Source organism: Oenanthe melanoleuca, chromosome 2 (assembly GCF_029582105.1).
Source record: "Oenanthe melanoleuca isolate GR-GAL-2019-014 chromosome 2, OMel1.0, whole genome shotgun sequence".
Lineage (NCBI taxonomy): Eukaryota > Metazoa > Chordata > Aves > Passeriformes > Muscicapidae > Oenanthe > Oenanthe melanoleuca.
Genome location: NC_079335.1, coordinates 49,600,783 through 49,615,422, shown reverse-complemented (window position 1 = coordinate 49,615,422; position 14,640 = coordinate 49,600,783). Strand labels below are relative to the sequence as shown.

At 39.2% G+C, this 14,640-nt stretch overlaps 1 protein-coding gene across 2 annotated transcripts in view; it reads right to left on the bottom strand.

Moving 5' to 3' along the window:
- ARHGAP28 (Rho GTPase activating protein 28) overlaps positions 1–14,640 on the bottom strand; it is a 76,492-nt gene that overhangs the window by 6,277 nt on the left and 55,575 nt on the right. For both annotated transcript variants that reach the window (XM_056484107.1, XM_056484108.1), the window contains exons 6-13: positions 12,220–12,385; positions 12,038–12,129; positions 10,593–10,670; positions 7,220–7,382; positions 5,980–6,062; positions 2,995–3,192; positions 2,238–2,378; positions 538–692 (exon numbers count right to left, since the gene is read on the bottom strand). In XM_056484107.1, coding sequence (XP_056340082.1) covers positions 538–692; positions 2,238–2,378; positions 2,995–3,192; positions 5,980–6,062; positions 7,220–7,382; positions 10,593–10,670; positions 12,038–12,129; positions 12,220–12,385 — 1,076 coding nt within the window. The remainder of the gene's footprint in view (positions 1–537; positions 693–2,237; positions 2,379–2,994; positions 3,193–5,979; positions 6,063–7,219; positions 7,383–10,592; positions 10,671–12,037; positions 12,130–12,219; positions 12,386–14,640) is intronic.

Below are 14,640 nucleotides of genomic sequence, written 5' to 3'. Positions count from 1 at the left end.
CTACCAAATGGACCACTTCAGAATAATGAATCTGCTACAGAGGTAGATTACTGCATCACAGTCGACTAAACCTTCTATATTATTTATTTTATGTTATTTATTCAAAGAACAGAATTATGTGGTAACATGGGAAGACTTCAAAGAAAGATATTCAGACACAATTTACCAATTCCCATAACTGTTAATAATTATTACTTTACAGAAATAAAAACATTCTAGACTTATGGATTGATGTAAAACAATCCCTTTGGGTTCTCTATGTGGCAAGTCTATAAAATATATATTTAATGCACATTTTTAATAGTGGTCTACTAAAGGGAGAGCAGATTGATTCTGTGTAAAGCCAATTATTAAAGTAAAATGAAAAGAGTAAGATAAGTGGTTAAAATTTCTTTGACCAACATAACCATAAATTAGCAATTTTAGATTAGAAAATGAGTTCTTGCAACACAATGAATCTTTGAAGAGGGAACAATCTATGAATTTATAGTTCTGACATTGTTGTTCAGGAAAAACAAAATGTTCTGCTTTACCCACCTGTTTTCACAGTGGAATCGAGCCAGGATGTCTTTGGCTTTTGTTTGGCTGTTGAGTTGAATTGCCATAGAGACTTTTGAATGCAGTGGAGCATAAACTCTTATCACCCCCTCGGGTATGTCAGACTGCAGGTATGGAGGAAAAGTGACAGCTCCCTAAAATCAATATTCAATAGTGTCAGTCTAAGGCAAATACTGCTCTAGCTCAATTTGGAAGCAATTCTGCAACCTCATTTGAGGTTGTTTGCAAAACTCACTGTCCTGCATTCTCTTGGCTATTCAAAAGACAATAACACTCATGCAAATGCAAATTTGTAGACACAAATCAGATACAACACAAAGACACAAACTCTTTGGTAAGTAGCACATAAATGCATGAAGGGTAAAGCCCTTGAATTGTAACTTTAACTTATTTCTGTTAACACTGGTCAGTGAACCAGCTGCTTATTTGAAAATATAAAAATTATTAAGAATATCTGTTCTTCCTTCTAAAGATTAAATTCTCACGAGGCATAAAGATCCAGTTCTCTGTTTCTGCTTCCTATATCTCCAAGTAGATTGAAGTGTACAGTAAAACATCAAGTACCATATGGCTTCTGTTAATTTGAAATTTGACCTTGTGTAGGGTTCAAATGATCATCTATGAAGTTTATGCACTCTTCCATGATTAATGGTGGATAAATCAATTAGCAAGGTTTGCATTCCAGTTGTAATCCAGTTAATACCATGCTGACCAGAACACAATAGCCTCTCCAGTCTCTGTCTCTGTGTAATTTAGAACATCTGAGACCTGGGGACTGTGTTAAGTGCTCTCAACATTAAACTCAGTTATCCAAACAGAGTTTGCCTCCAATTTGCCCTTCATATTTCAGCTACTTGCCATGGCTACCCTCATTTTTATTAGATGTGAAGCCAATTACTCCAATCAATGGACTTGTCTTCCCAAAGCTGACTTCAGTAACTGACTCTCCTCAGGGAAGTCTATCTGTGTTCATTCCAGACTGAATTTAACTTTGCAGCACAGTAGTCTACACTGCCATTTAAAATAAACATCTGTCTCCATCTGCAGCACAATGTATGTCCTACCCTACCTAAATACTTCAGTCAGTGCTGGCAGTTTCTTGAGAAAGGTGAATTAGAATTGATTCTCCACTCATAACATTTATTTTTCTACTTTTCTCCCATACATTACCTTCTGCATTTTCTCTCTTGTCTGTACTAGATGGCTCATTCTCTATTTCACATAATCTTGTGACATCATTCCTTCCTAATTGGTCTTTTCTTTTGTTCTTCAAGACTATTCTCTGTCTCTGTGTAATTTAGAACATCTGAGAACTGGGGACTGTGCTCTCAACATTAAACTCAGTTATCCAAACAGACTGGTGAATTGTAAGAGAAGTAATCAAGGAAATGGTTAAGGACTCTATAGTTGTTGAAGAATAGTCTTATGAAACAGGTTAAGAACCAGCTTAGCAGCTTTGGCTGCTGGAAATCATTCTGCCTTCTTTACCTTTTCTCAATTAATTCCCAAAACTTTGTCTTATATAACAGTGTGGGACTGGGAAGCACACCTTTCAGGATAACTCTCAAATTAGCTTGTTTTGTATAGCAAGATTTCCTCCCCACACCCAAAATCTTTCATGCAATATAGGAGGGAAGCTCTTTAAAGCTGCCCTTGAAACTTGTATCTTTTTATCACACCTCTGGTCGTTCAGGTCTCTCTCGTTCCATAGTCTTTCTCCTCAGAAGTTTTCTCACTCCTTTGTCAAACATCAGCTGTCTCTTGCTGTTCATTGCTGCCTCATTCATTTTTCTCACTTGGGAAATCAGGAAGGATGGGACCTAGATGGAAGAAACTAGATCTGAGAACATACAGTAATTTTTTCCCGATGTATTGGGTCTTTTGAAGGGCACCAAATTTTGGGCAGCAGGAACTCTGTTTATACATGCAGTCAGTAGCTTTCTCTAACAACCTACAGATACTCCTTTGGTGAAACTGTAGATCATCTTTCATGCCATATGAAACTTTAAAGTGATGTTTGCAGCTGCAGGAACTTTATTAGGAGCTAGTCTTTGCAATCCCCATTACACCCTCCCTCTGTTATGAGCAAACGAGCTGAGACTGTCAATATCTTCCCAAAAAGTTATACCAAAAAGTTATAACCACATTCAAGTTTAGACATATCACCTACACATCCAGATTAAATCATTCTTCTATGCACCACTCTGTATAAACAATGGTGTGGGAGAGGTACTTCCAGGAGGAAATTGATGCTAAAATAGATGTCTTAGGTAAGTAAGGTAGCTCTCACTCCAGAAATATCTGTCAGGGTGCCTCATTCTAGATACGGAAGACTCCAGCGAGTTTCCAAAGAATCAGTTTCTCCTTGGAAGGTCAGTTTATTCTGATTTCTGCACACAGCAAAGTACTGCACAGTAGTGGAGCTGCAGTACTCACAGTCCAGAGGATGTCCTGGTACCGGATCAAAAGCCGCACGATGTGCGCGGTGCTGGCCGCTGCTTGCATTTCTTGCTGGTTTGCACGCTTCCCTTTGTAGATGAAGAGGTTTGGTGCAACAATCATAGACACGTTCCACAAATTCATCTTGTTTTTCCCTTCATTAGCAACCACCTTCTTCAGGAACTGAAGAAAGGCCTGGAAAAAAACAATACTTGTTTAATCTCAGGAAATAATTTTGAAATGCAGCATTTTCAAATGCATGTCTGGCTGCTGCATTTGCACTTGGAGGTGAAATTTAGTGTTCTTTTCATTGTATTTGGATTACTCTGATATTTTTTGTTACAACAACTTGTGTCAACCACAGAGGAGTAGTTAATATTATCAAAATACACATTAATAAATTATCTATCACTTAGAGCACAATCCCAAATTTATAACACAAATACAGTGTCTACACTAAGGCTCTGAATCCCACAGTAGAGGTAAGATGTACATGTATTGCAAGGGAATAGTTACTTTCTTCATAGATTACCAAGTGTCCATTTTAATGTATCTGGCCAATGCTTTTTATATCACAGTCACTTGAAGTAATTACTCTCTCTTCAAATCTGCACCAGTCACACATGTAATACAACCTGAAATTTCTGCCAGCAAACCCCAAACTTTTATTCTGGGATAATAAAAGCAAGAAGAGCTAAGTGGTTGTTCATTGATGTTACTTCTGCACATGCTTGGCAGTGCCTAAGGAAATTAATTTCCTCTTTTGAGTAGTTTATTCAGAATTTTGCTTGAATGATTAAACAGCACAGACTGCAGCTATGGTTAGAGTTGGGGTCTACCAATGAGTCCTTCTGCAACACTGTTCTGGTTTGAGCTGGGATAGAGTTAATTTTCTTCCTTGTATCTGGTACAGGGCTGTGTTTTGGATTTAGGATAAGAATAATGTTGATAACACACTGATGTTTTAGTTGTTGCTAAGCAGTGTTTACACTTAGTCAAGTGTAATCTTTAGCTTCTCATGCTGCCCTGCCAGCAAGGGGGCTGGGGCTGCACAAGGCCTTGGGAGAGGACACAGCCTGAGAGCTGACTCCCAAAGGATAATTCATACTGTGTGGCATTGTGCTCAGTATCTAAACTGTGGGGAAACTGGTCTGGGCTCAAGAACTGGCTGGGCATCAGTCAGTGAGTGGTGAACAACTGCATTTTGCACCACTTGTTTTGTGTGTTCTAATTAATTCATTGTTATTATTTTCCCATTCATTTCTGTCCTATCAAACTGTTATTCTCTCAGACCATGAGTTTTACATTTTTAAAAAATTTTTTCACCCGTCCCACTGGGAGTGGGGAGGAGTGAAGGAATGGCTATGTGGTGATGTGCTGGCTTCAGATGGAGTAGAGTTAATTTTCTTCGTGCTGACTGGTGTGGGATTATGTTTGGGACTTGTGCTGTACACAGTGTTAACAATATAGATATTTTTTTGTTATTACTGAGCAGGACTTGCTTAGAGACAAGGCATTTTCTGCTTTTCATACTGCCAGATGCTGAGGTGTAAGAGAAATCAGAAGAAAACATAGCCAGGACAGGTGACCAAAGGGATATTCCAGACCATGTGACATCATGCTCAGTACAAAAAGGTGGGAAGAAGATAAAGGAAGGAGGGGACTTTTGGAGTGATGGCATTTGTCTTCCCAAGTAACTGTTACCTGTGATGAAGCCCTGCTGTCCTGGTAATGGCTGAACACCTGTCTGCCCATGGGAAATGGTGAGTTCCTTTATTTGCTCTGCTTTCATGAACAGCCTTTGTTTTTCCTATTAAATTATATTTATCTCAACTCATGAATTTTCCAGCTTTTACCCTTCTTATTCTCTCCCTGATCCCACTGATGGGGGTGTAAGTGAGAAGTGCATGAGCCTGGTTGCTGGCTGGGGTTAAACCATGACAGGCATTAGCTGCCTGTTGGATAAACTCCAAAACCATACCATTAAAGCCACTCTCTTTCTACCCTGACATAGCAATTAAAACATTTTCACAAACCCAAAATTACAAAGAGGAAACTATGTTGGAGAAGTTTCTAAAATCTCATTATAGACAAGAGAGTGAAGCTGTGTAGAGAGTTATGGCATCACTTTTATTTTTGTACAGAAGCCTAATTAATAATAAAGTAGTAATGAAGACTACTCCTCTAGCATGTGTTTTACACATGCAGCTCTGTACCCAAATGAACTTCAGTGGCAGAAACAACCCCATTCTTTACAGAGCACTAGTAAACCTCCAGGTGCTTTGAAGACAGTTGTTCTTCTCCCTTGTTACTGTATACATAAATACAGATTAAGAAGGCACCTGAACTCATGAAGTGGTATCTAAACTGACTAGTGAAAGGCTTTCAGAGGTGGGAGACCTGCATGGTCCTGATGAGCAGGGGACCTCCTTGATGTAGAAACAGGCCCAAAGATGCAATCAGTGTCTCTTAGGGTCAGGACATAGTTGAAGTCAGATCTGGGAGCTCCCAAGCATCCAGAATTCTTGTAGCCACTGTGTTTGTATCAGGAAGTGGGGTGGGCATGGGTTTGTAAGGAAAGCCAGCCTGGTGAGCTCCTGACACTTTGCTGCAGATGCCCTTCCAGTGCCAGGAGTGCACTAGGCAAGCTTCTAGAGGGCAGCTCCTCTTTTAATTCATCCTGGGAAATTTCAGTCATACAGAAAATCCAAAAACTGGACCTCCCTTGTCCAAACTAAGTGAGGAATATGCATCTTTGAAATGAGTGCTCCCTAATAATGACACCTGAGATCCAGCAGTTGGATACCCCCAGCAACTATTTCTTAATTGCTTGTAAAAGAAATGACAGCCAGGAAATTTGAGCATCTTTTCAAGGAAATCACAGATGAATACTTTCCTGGTGTAGCATCTGAAAAAAATGAGTCTCTCATTTAGAAGTCAAAAGCATCACAGATGGCAGGTGATAGCAAATGAAGAACTTACCTTGGCTGTGTCTCTGTTGGCCTCAGGCATCAGCATGATCAACAGATGCAAAGCTTGTAGTTGTAACTTGATCTTGGAGATTTCTAAGGACATGAATAATTAATGCTTTTGAAATCCCAACTGCAACTGGTTTGTTCTAAAAACCTTGTGTGTCAGCAGTTCTAGAAATACCAACTAGTGCCTGGTTGAGACTAGTGTGCTTAGGTGTTGATTAACCAAACACTTTTCCCTAAGTATAAAATCACCTTAATGAGTGGGTTTTTCCTCATCTTGGATCTTTGTCACACAGGGACAAAAGGTGCTTTAAAATTCTATCTACATAGTAAAAACCCAGTATTTTTTAATACTAGCTAGTTTCTCTTAGATATCTGTGTATTTGTTGTAGGGAATAAAGTCACTTTATTCTGCACAGGCATCTCCTGTTCAGTCTTCTCCAAACTGCTGAGCCCTTGTAACTGCATGCAGCCTGGGATTCACAAGGAGCACACTCAGGTATGTGAAATTTATGGGAAGAGGTCACCTCCTTCTGCCCTTCAAGCTGCTCATGGAGACACTGAAAGCATGACTGCAGCCTTATATAAAGATTCTCAGCTTTCTCTACCAGTTTGCTAATAAGTTCACCATCCTGAGACTTTCAGTCTGTCCTAGCTCAAGTGACTTTGCAATGAAGTCATAAGTATGGCAAGGTACAATTGCATTCTTCCTGGAAGAGAAATGAACAAAATGTACTGAGACTAAGGGTGTATGTACACTGAAAACAAAACTCAGCTGCCTGAACCTTTCTGCACTCACACACATCTCTGCACCAATAGTCTGACCTCAACATAAACTTTAACAGAAATAAAATAGGCCCAGTAGGTCCAGCAGATAAAGAACAGTGATTTGAGTTTACCTTGCAGAAATTTTCACTTGTGAAACCTACAGTTAATGTGAATCAGAGTCTACATATGAAAGTCACTGTTTACTCACAGGTTTCAAATTTTTTGTTAAACTGTTGTTTTGTTCATACAACAAGCCTGTGCTATTAGCTAAATGCAGATACCTTCCTCCTTTGAAAACAAAATCCTGCAGAAAATTAAAATATTTAGGCAAAGCACTGAGTGTGTTTTTCTCTCTACTTCAGAGGGAGAAAAAAAGATTACATGACTTTTCTCCGTATACTTCAGAGAGGGAAAAAAAATGTAATGCCTACTCTTGCATTTTTCATATTATCAGTCCATACTACTCCATTTCCACGTACTTTCTACTAGTGTGATGAATGCAGGCAAATATTCTACTGTGAAGAGTGGGCTTGGGAGTTCTCTAATAAACATTTTCAGCAGTCCAGCTGCATCATTATTTCGTACTTGGTCCCAGTCAAAAGTGTCTTCATAAAATTTTGCTTCAAGTTCTTGACGGAGATTCTGAAAGATAAAAGAAAACTTTGGCCTTCAATCATTGCTGCTGATCCAGTTTGTGATCACTTCAGAAATCCCATTACAAGCAGCAGGCTGGTTTGTGCAGCCCCTGAACTGAAGCAGCCCTAAACCAGTGACAGCCTAGGTACAGCCATGTGGAGTTCAGAGCAGGCTAACAAGTCAAGTTCCTGCAGATATTTGGCAGCCCAGGCTAAATGTGGTTTGCTAGATTTCTGCCAGTGAACAATTTCAACCATCTTAAGGCAATTTTGTGCAATGTCTTAGAACTAGCAGCAGAAAACTCAGCACAGCTATTCTTTTTGTTCGAAACACTCTCCAGAGGTTTTGACCCTTAAGTCACAAGGGAGTGGTGTTTCTTCCTCACTGCCAGTGAACTTGCTAGATGGTCTGAATCCATGGGCCTTGAGCAAATGGCTTAAAATTCAGGTCTTCCCATCTTTGAAAGGAACTTTTATATTAAGATAATTATAGCTAGATTTGGTCAGCTTGTAGAAAAATAAAGATACAAAACCATTACTGTGAGAAAAACTTTAATTCATTAAAAAACCCCCAAACCTCTAAAAACACAGTAGAGGTTTAACATAGAATTGAAGATGATACCATTTTGGATTCCCATTTAATCCCCTTGTTCTCCAATGGCAGTATCCTGCTCCATAACAGAGGTCAGTTTTGTTCTGGAGGGTCACTAGCCAGTGTTCAAAACACATATGTTAAAGGGAAATCCTCAGCAAGGTTCCTAGTAGGAACAGAATTTGCCTTCAAACCCAGATCACCATTTGAAAAATGCAAGCTCCTCAAAAATTTGTTGAGTTAAAAAGACTGAAGGATAGTATTTTAATATAGGGATATCTATAAACAATGCAGCTTTCACAATCATTACTGGCCAAACACTCTCCTATCCATAGGAAGTTTGTTGCTGCTTTTTATGAGACCACTTATGACAAACTACATCTGTAGCAAATATCCAGTTTCAGATCATGATTTTGTCAGATGTACTTTAATATTATGCAAAAAGTTCAGTCCATTCAGGCAGAAAAGCTTTTAAAAATGAGTTCTGTTTGCCACGTCTCACATGAATGGAAGGAAATTGCATATCAAGTACAGTCACACATAATGAAGTAGAATGGTTGCACAAACGGAAGCAGAAAGTCATTCAGGATTTGGCATAAAATGTCACAGTCTCATTTTTACTAGCACATTTTACTGGTTTTAATCTGGGCTATCTCAGCTTCCTCTGTGTTCACATACTTTGCACATAATTGATGCAAACACCTAGATTGAATTCTCTCCTGTAACCGACTGGAAATGTGGAACAGAAATCCTCACCTCATCAAAAGCACAAGAGGACCGAATTCTGCTCCACATTTTTCTGCTTAGAAATAGAATGCAAGGTTTTAGAAACACAAACAATTTTTCTATATGTATGTATATGTATATATATACACATTTATATATATATATATATATATATATCTACACAGGTAAGCACATATTAATACACTCAATTCCTTCCCTCCCCTGCCTCATATACATGTATCTGTGTGTGCATCTAATACTTTTAAAATATGTGCTGCAATTTTTTTAAACATTACTGATCCTGCACTAAACTATTATACAGTTTTGGTTCACTGGAGTTTTTGTTACAGAGGAAAACTTGTATTCACTTCTTCTATTCTTTGTTTTATAGAAGAGTAACCTTTAATCATTTCCATATGCCTTTTCTTTCTCCAAACAAGACTGAAATAAAGTTGGAATGCCCTCAAGTCCTAATGTCATAATAATGTATGAAGGCTTTTGAAGGATGAAATCTGGATCTGCTTTGAAAAGATCTCTCTCTTGCTCGTTGGTTTGTTCAGCAGACTCAAATGAAACCAGAACTCAGATAATTTAAAACTTTCATATGGGCAGTTTAACTTACCACCTAGTGTAGAGGAGTTGCGTATGAAGTCATATTCATATCTCATAGCAGCTCCCAGGATACAGGTTGTGAAAAAGAAGTGAACAAGACACAGTACAGTGTATGCAAAGAATATGGAAATAATTGAATTAGAGCACAGCCCTGCTGTGTAATCTCCGTGGAATAGCTGGAAAATTTTGAGATTGTGTGAAATAATATTCAAGTACTTGTATTAAAAAAAAATGAGGAAGCTGAAAAGTAGAGAGCAAGTTATGAGCTCCCTTCTGCCAGATGTGGCACTTTTCAAGGCTGTGGGTACTTTTATCAATGCATAGAGTCAAAGGAGCTGGGATGATGCTGCCTATCTTTGGTGTGTTTCATGTAATGCTGCTTTTTCTTATTGAGCCATTTTATATGATCCCCAGCCCACCAATACTTAGAAATCCCCAATATTTGTGTGGCTGTCACAATGTTGAGACTTCCTGCCCCAGAACACAAAACTAGCTTCCTTGAGGATGAAAAAATGGGAGTAGGATGCTTCCTCAATGCCGTGAGGTGCTGCTTCAACCAGATTAAAAAAAAAGCCTAAGGAAAAAAAAGCAAAAATCTGGGAAAGAGATAGACCCTACTAAGCCCAGGGAAAAGCCCAACCAGACAAAAAACTGCCTTGTTTTTCTAATTTGTCTCCTCCAGCTCCTGAAATGAAGCTGGTCTGGAGAAACAATTACAAATATTACTGGCCCACAGTGTCAGGTTATTGGGTGCCAATTATACTGCATTCATAGCCCACAAATAGCCTGTGAAAATGCAGTATTTCAGGCTGCCAGCAGTGAACAGAGGCCAAATTTCTCTCACTTGGATCATGAAATTGCAAGATCACAGGCGATAAATGAAAAATAAAATGACACAGGGGTTAAAATGACACAGAATAAGATCTTTATCTGATGTTCACTCAGTTTAGGAACTCTGCATTTCTGAAATAAATTAAAACAGAGATAAGATCACAGCAATTTTGGGTGACAGAGATAAACTGAAAGGATGCCTCAAAGTTTTGTGGAGAAAAATCTCATTCAACATCAAGGCTGTGCTTTATATAGAACATTAACTAAAGCAAAGTAATAGACCAAATGGCCTGTGATTTATTGGTTCCCAGGAACTAGTCTGACCTTTCACTGGCAGGAGTAGGAATGCTGAGCTACACAGATCAGTATTTATGTGCAGTCTGAATTGGTGTGTATGCTGTATTATTTTACAAAGAGTCTGTGGTCCAGAAGACAGAAAACTGGCTTGAGTTATACCTTGACTCTGGAGGCAGATCCAGGAACCCGGAGAATTCCTTCAGTTTCCAAACCTGTTTCCTCAAGCTTGAGCAGCAGCTGAAAGAAGAGACAAAAAAATCCAGGAAAATACTCAGAAGCACTTAAGAATACTCCTGACTTTTTTTCAATCTAGGTATCCCTGAAATCTAAAAAAGTTGCATTTCTATGGAATCAGCTAATGAAATCCAGTCAGCTCATGTAAATAAATCTGCTAATTTGTCTCCATAGTGCTGATCCTGAAGTAAGAAGTGTGCAGACTATAGAAAGCTGCTAATGCAATAGGCCCCTCTGTCCTTGACTTGAGAGCTGGCAGGGCTATAGAACAATTAACACATATATGTATTAATGAAACAGCAGATATATGCAAACACAATGGTGTTTTGAAGGAAAAATGAACCCTGAGAAATGTTTAAGTGTGCCCCAAGGAGCACAATGGAAAGGTCTATAGATAACATAGGTTTTTTGGAACTGAGAACTCAGATTAGAAAATGATCCCAGGATATTTTATTTTGAAATTTCTGTGAATAGAGAACTAAAATTTAAAATTTCCACTCCAATTGGATAATAAAAAAATAAATTTAAACATAATTTTGAACATTGAGGAAAAAAAATAATTTCCCAGCATTTAATCATACAGCTCTGGATTTTCACCACTAGATCTACCTCCTGCCCTAACCTTGATTCTTCTAATTTCTTATGTTATCTTGATAGGGCAGCAGTGGAGCTAATTGCAAAGTCATGTAAATGCTCAAGTTGTGTCAATCTTTTCCCTGATACTCCCCAACACTTCTTCTTTTATCAGTATTGACAGGGAAATCTGTTGCCATTTTGAGTCTGTGTAAATCTGTGCAATTGCACACGTACTTGTCTGTGTTCCTGCCTCCAAGACATCCACAGGGTATCCCTGTCTGGCCAAATGTCTCATTTAAATACCTTTGTCTTGTCATACAAACCTCAATGAGAAGATACCACTTCCATTCTGGAAACAGTAGCTAAGTAATACCTATGGTCTGAATTAATGTGAAATAAAAACTCCTGAGACAGCTCATCTCTGCCATACCTGCATACACACAATTTTGCTTGGCTCTCTATTATAAAAAAAGGAAAAACAGGAAAGGAAAAAGGGAAACACAAAGACATTTTTTCCCTGAGATTTCCTGCATGGTATCACATAATTACAAAAATCAAAAAAGGATTCCCACCACAAATAAAAAACTAAAAAAGTAGCAGATTTTCTCTCCTTGTCACAAAGTTTTCAAACCACAATATTCAGTTAGACAGTCTGTAGATACCTGCCATTCTCTAATGCCTAAGTCAGAAAATTTCTAAGTCAGAAACTTCTCTTATCTGATGACTCTTTTGAGTGTCAATGCAAATGGTGGACAAGCAAATCCCAGTGACCAAGCAGGCCAAGTGATACTCACCTTTTGGAAGATAAGGGGCACTTTCACTCCCGGAACCTTCTTTTGATCATTCTCCAGCAGTACGGTGAGAGGGACTCCGAAAAGACCATTCTCTTAAAAAATAACCACAACAGCAAGAGTGAAAAGGAGGAAGCACAGCCCTGTAGGCAGGTGGGCATGGGGAGCACAGGGTGCCGCAGTACCTCGGCCCCGCACCCTCTCGGCGCGGTTCCTCTTGAGCTCCACGCCCAGCGCGTCGTGGAAAGCCGTGAGCTCCAGCAGGGACAGGTAGCGGATCTTCTTCATGTCCTCGGGAGACAGGTCCCCCACCTCCGTCAGCCCCAGGCGGCTCCTGCGGACCGCGAATCTCTGCGGCAGAGAGGGGCACGCCTTTACACCTCGCACCAAGTTACAGCGAGGGAATCTCTGTTTGTGAAGAGATGCGCCTGCAGAGTGGCCTGGTTTGGTGACACAGCTGGCATCTACCTGGACATGGAACTGAGCTTTGCTCACCCTTGCAGTTTGACTGGGAAGTGATGCTGGAGCACCCCACTGCCTGTCCTTCAGCTGGGACAAATGAGATATGTGCTTCTTTAATAGTTTCGCCCAGTTTCAGCAGGATGTATTATTTTGCTCTGCTTCTGCCTTCCCCAAAACATCTTTGAAGTGGCTGACACAGTTAATCATGGATGTGGTTCTGTATCCATTGTGTGTGTGTAATGAATCCCTGCCTGCTTTGCATAGTGCTATTAATTTATGAGGTCTTACAGGGGAGTTCAAACTACAGATCTGAGGAAAAGCCCAGAAGCAAAATTGCTTAATCCAGAAGCCAACTGCCAATTTAGTGGTATTTTTTATTATTCAAGAAATCTTAGAAACAAGACTCTTAGCAGCTAACAAATAATTTATTCAAGTAGACTTGAACTAAATGATACAGAGAAATTTGGGGCATTTGAAGATGTCTACATATTTTAAAAACTGCAGTGTCATGGACCAGAGCCAGGAATGTCGTGTCATGACAGATGGATATGTACAAATATCAAAAAGAACAAACACCCCTTGGTTTCTGACATAATTGTTAGACATAATATCAAATAACAAAGTCATAGTAAAAAAACACGCCTTTCAAAGAATTGTGGATCTTTGGTATTGTATGTTTATTTTTAATTTATTGTAATTTAAACCAGGAATTGTTAGTCAGAGGCATAAATAAATAGTATTACAAACCATCTCCTTCCTTTAGGGAACTGAGTGTAAACCCAGCTTCTATTTATGTTTTGCTTTTGGAGATTTCAGCTCAGTCCTTCAATTTTTTAAACAAATTTGGACTCAAAAAGTTAAACCCATCTTTAAATTAAGCCAGTCAAACTGATTAAGAAAAAGGTAAACAAGAAAAAACAACCTAAACCAAATCAAAACAAAAATTGAACTTATACCAGATTTCAGAAGGAAGAGAGTACAAAGGACATCAAGATTATGCAGTTTAGGACTTCATAAACTATATTGTGAATAGTCTTTCAATGGGGGCTAACAATAAGAAACCTAAAATACTAAAGAATATCTACACATTTTGGCTCCAGTGATGCAAGAAGTGCAAAAGTAATCAAAATGCAATAAATCACCTTGAAAAAAAGGGAAAAAACCCAGACTGTATACATATATTTTCTATGGGGAAAGAGAAAAGAATTCTAAGCACTGCCAAACTGATTAAAAAGGGAACTACAAAGATTTTCCACAGTGGCAGTTTGACTCCTAAGGATCACTATGATGTGATGCTGTGGTTAATACAAACTTTGGGGCTGGCTGTCTTTCTCTGTCTTGTGTCACAATTTTCCAGTGTTTTTTCTTTCAGTGGTGTGTAATATGCAGGTTTGAAGGAGGCTGTGCTATCCTGAAATTAGATTACTAATGTTTTGGCTAAGGATCATGTCTGATGTTCTGCAGTGTTGTTCCTGTGTGGAATTGTGCAGTGTACTCAGATTTGTAGTTCTGTAATACCTTCAACTAAGTCACATGGATGATGGTCCCACACTGGAGAAATCACACATACTTTGGGGAAATCCCTATGCTCCTGGGGATGTTGAGTTGACTCTTGTAGGAGTCAGGGGACTCCCTGCTGCAGGGCACATGCTGTTTTATGATGTATAATGCCACCCTGTGCAGTTCTGTGCACACCATCTGTGAAGTTGGCAGTGTTGTCAGACCTGCCCTGGAGAAAGTGTGATGTTGTCCAGCCTCCAGTGTAGCCCCATTGTCCCACCATGGGAAGGAGGTACAGTCCTGAATGTTGGTGACTCATTGCTCAGTCTAACAGAGCAAGAGATTATTTTTCTGCTGAGGCCCATTATAGTCTGAGTCATCATGGGAAAAAAACCAAATACCACGAGAGGCAGCAGATGAAGTAAGGGAAAAGCCAACATCAACAGTTATGATTGTTGGCTTTACTCAGAAATGCTCTGCAATGACCTGGCATGTTTCTTGTGTGGTCTTCTGAGCTCACAAAATTATGTTCTGCATGCAGAGCAGTTCAACTCCAGCATAATACTGGTATTTTCTAAAGCTTATCAATTATGAATTCACAGATCCATGATGCTCAATATGGCACCTTCCTTCTTTGCCATCAG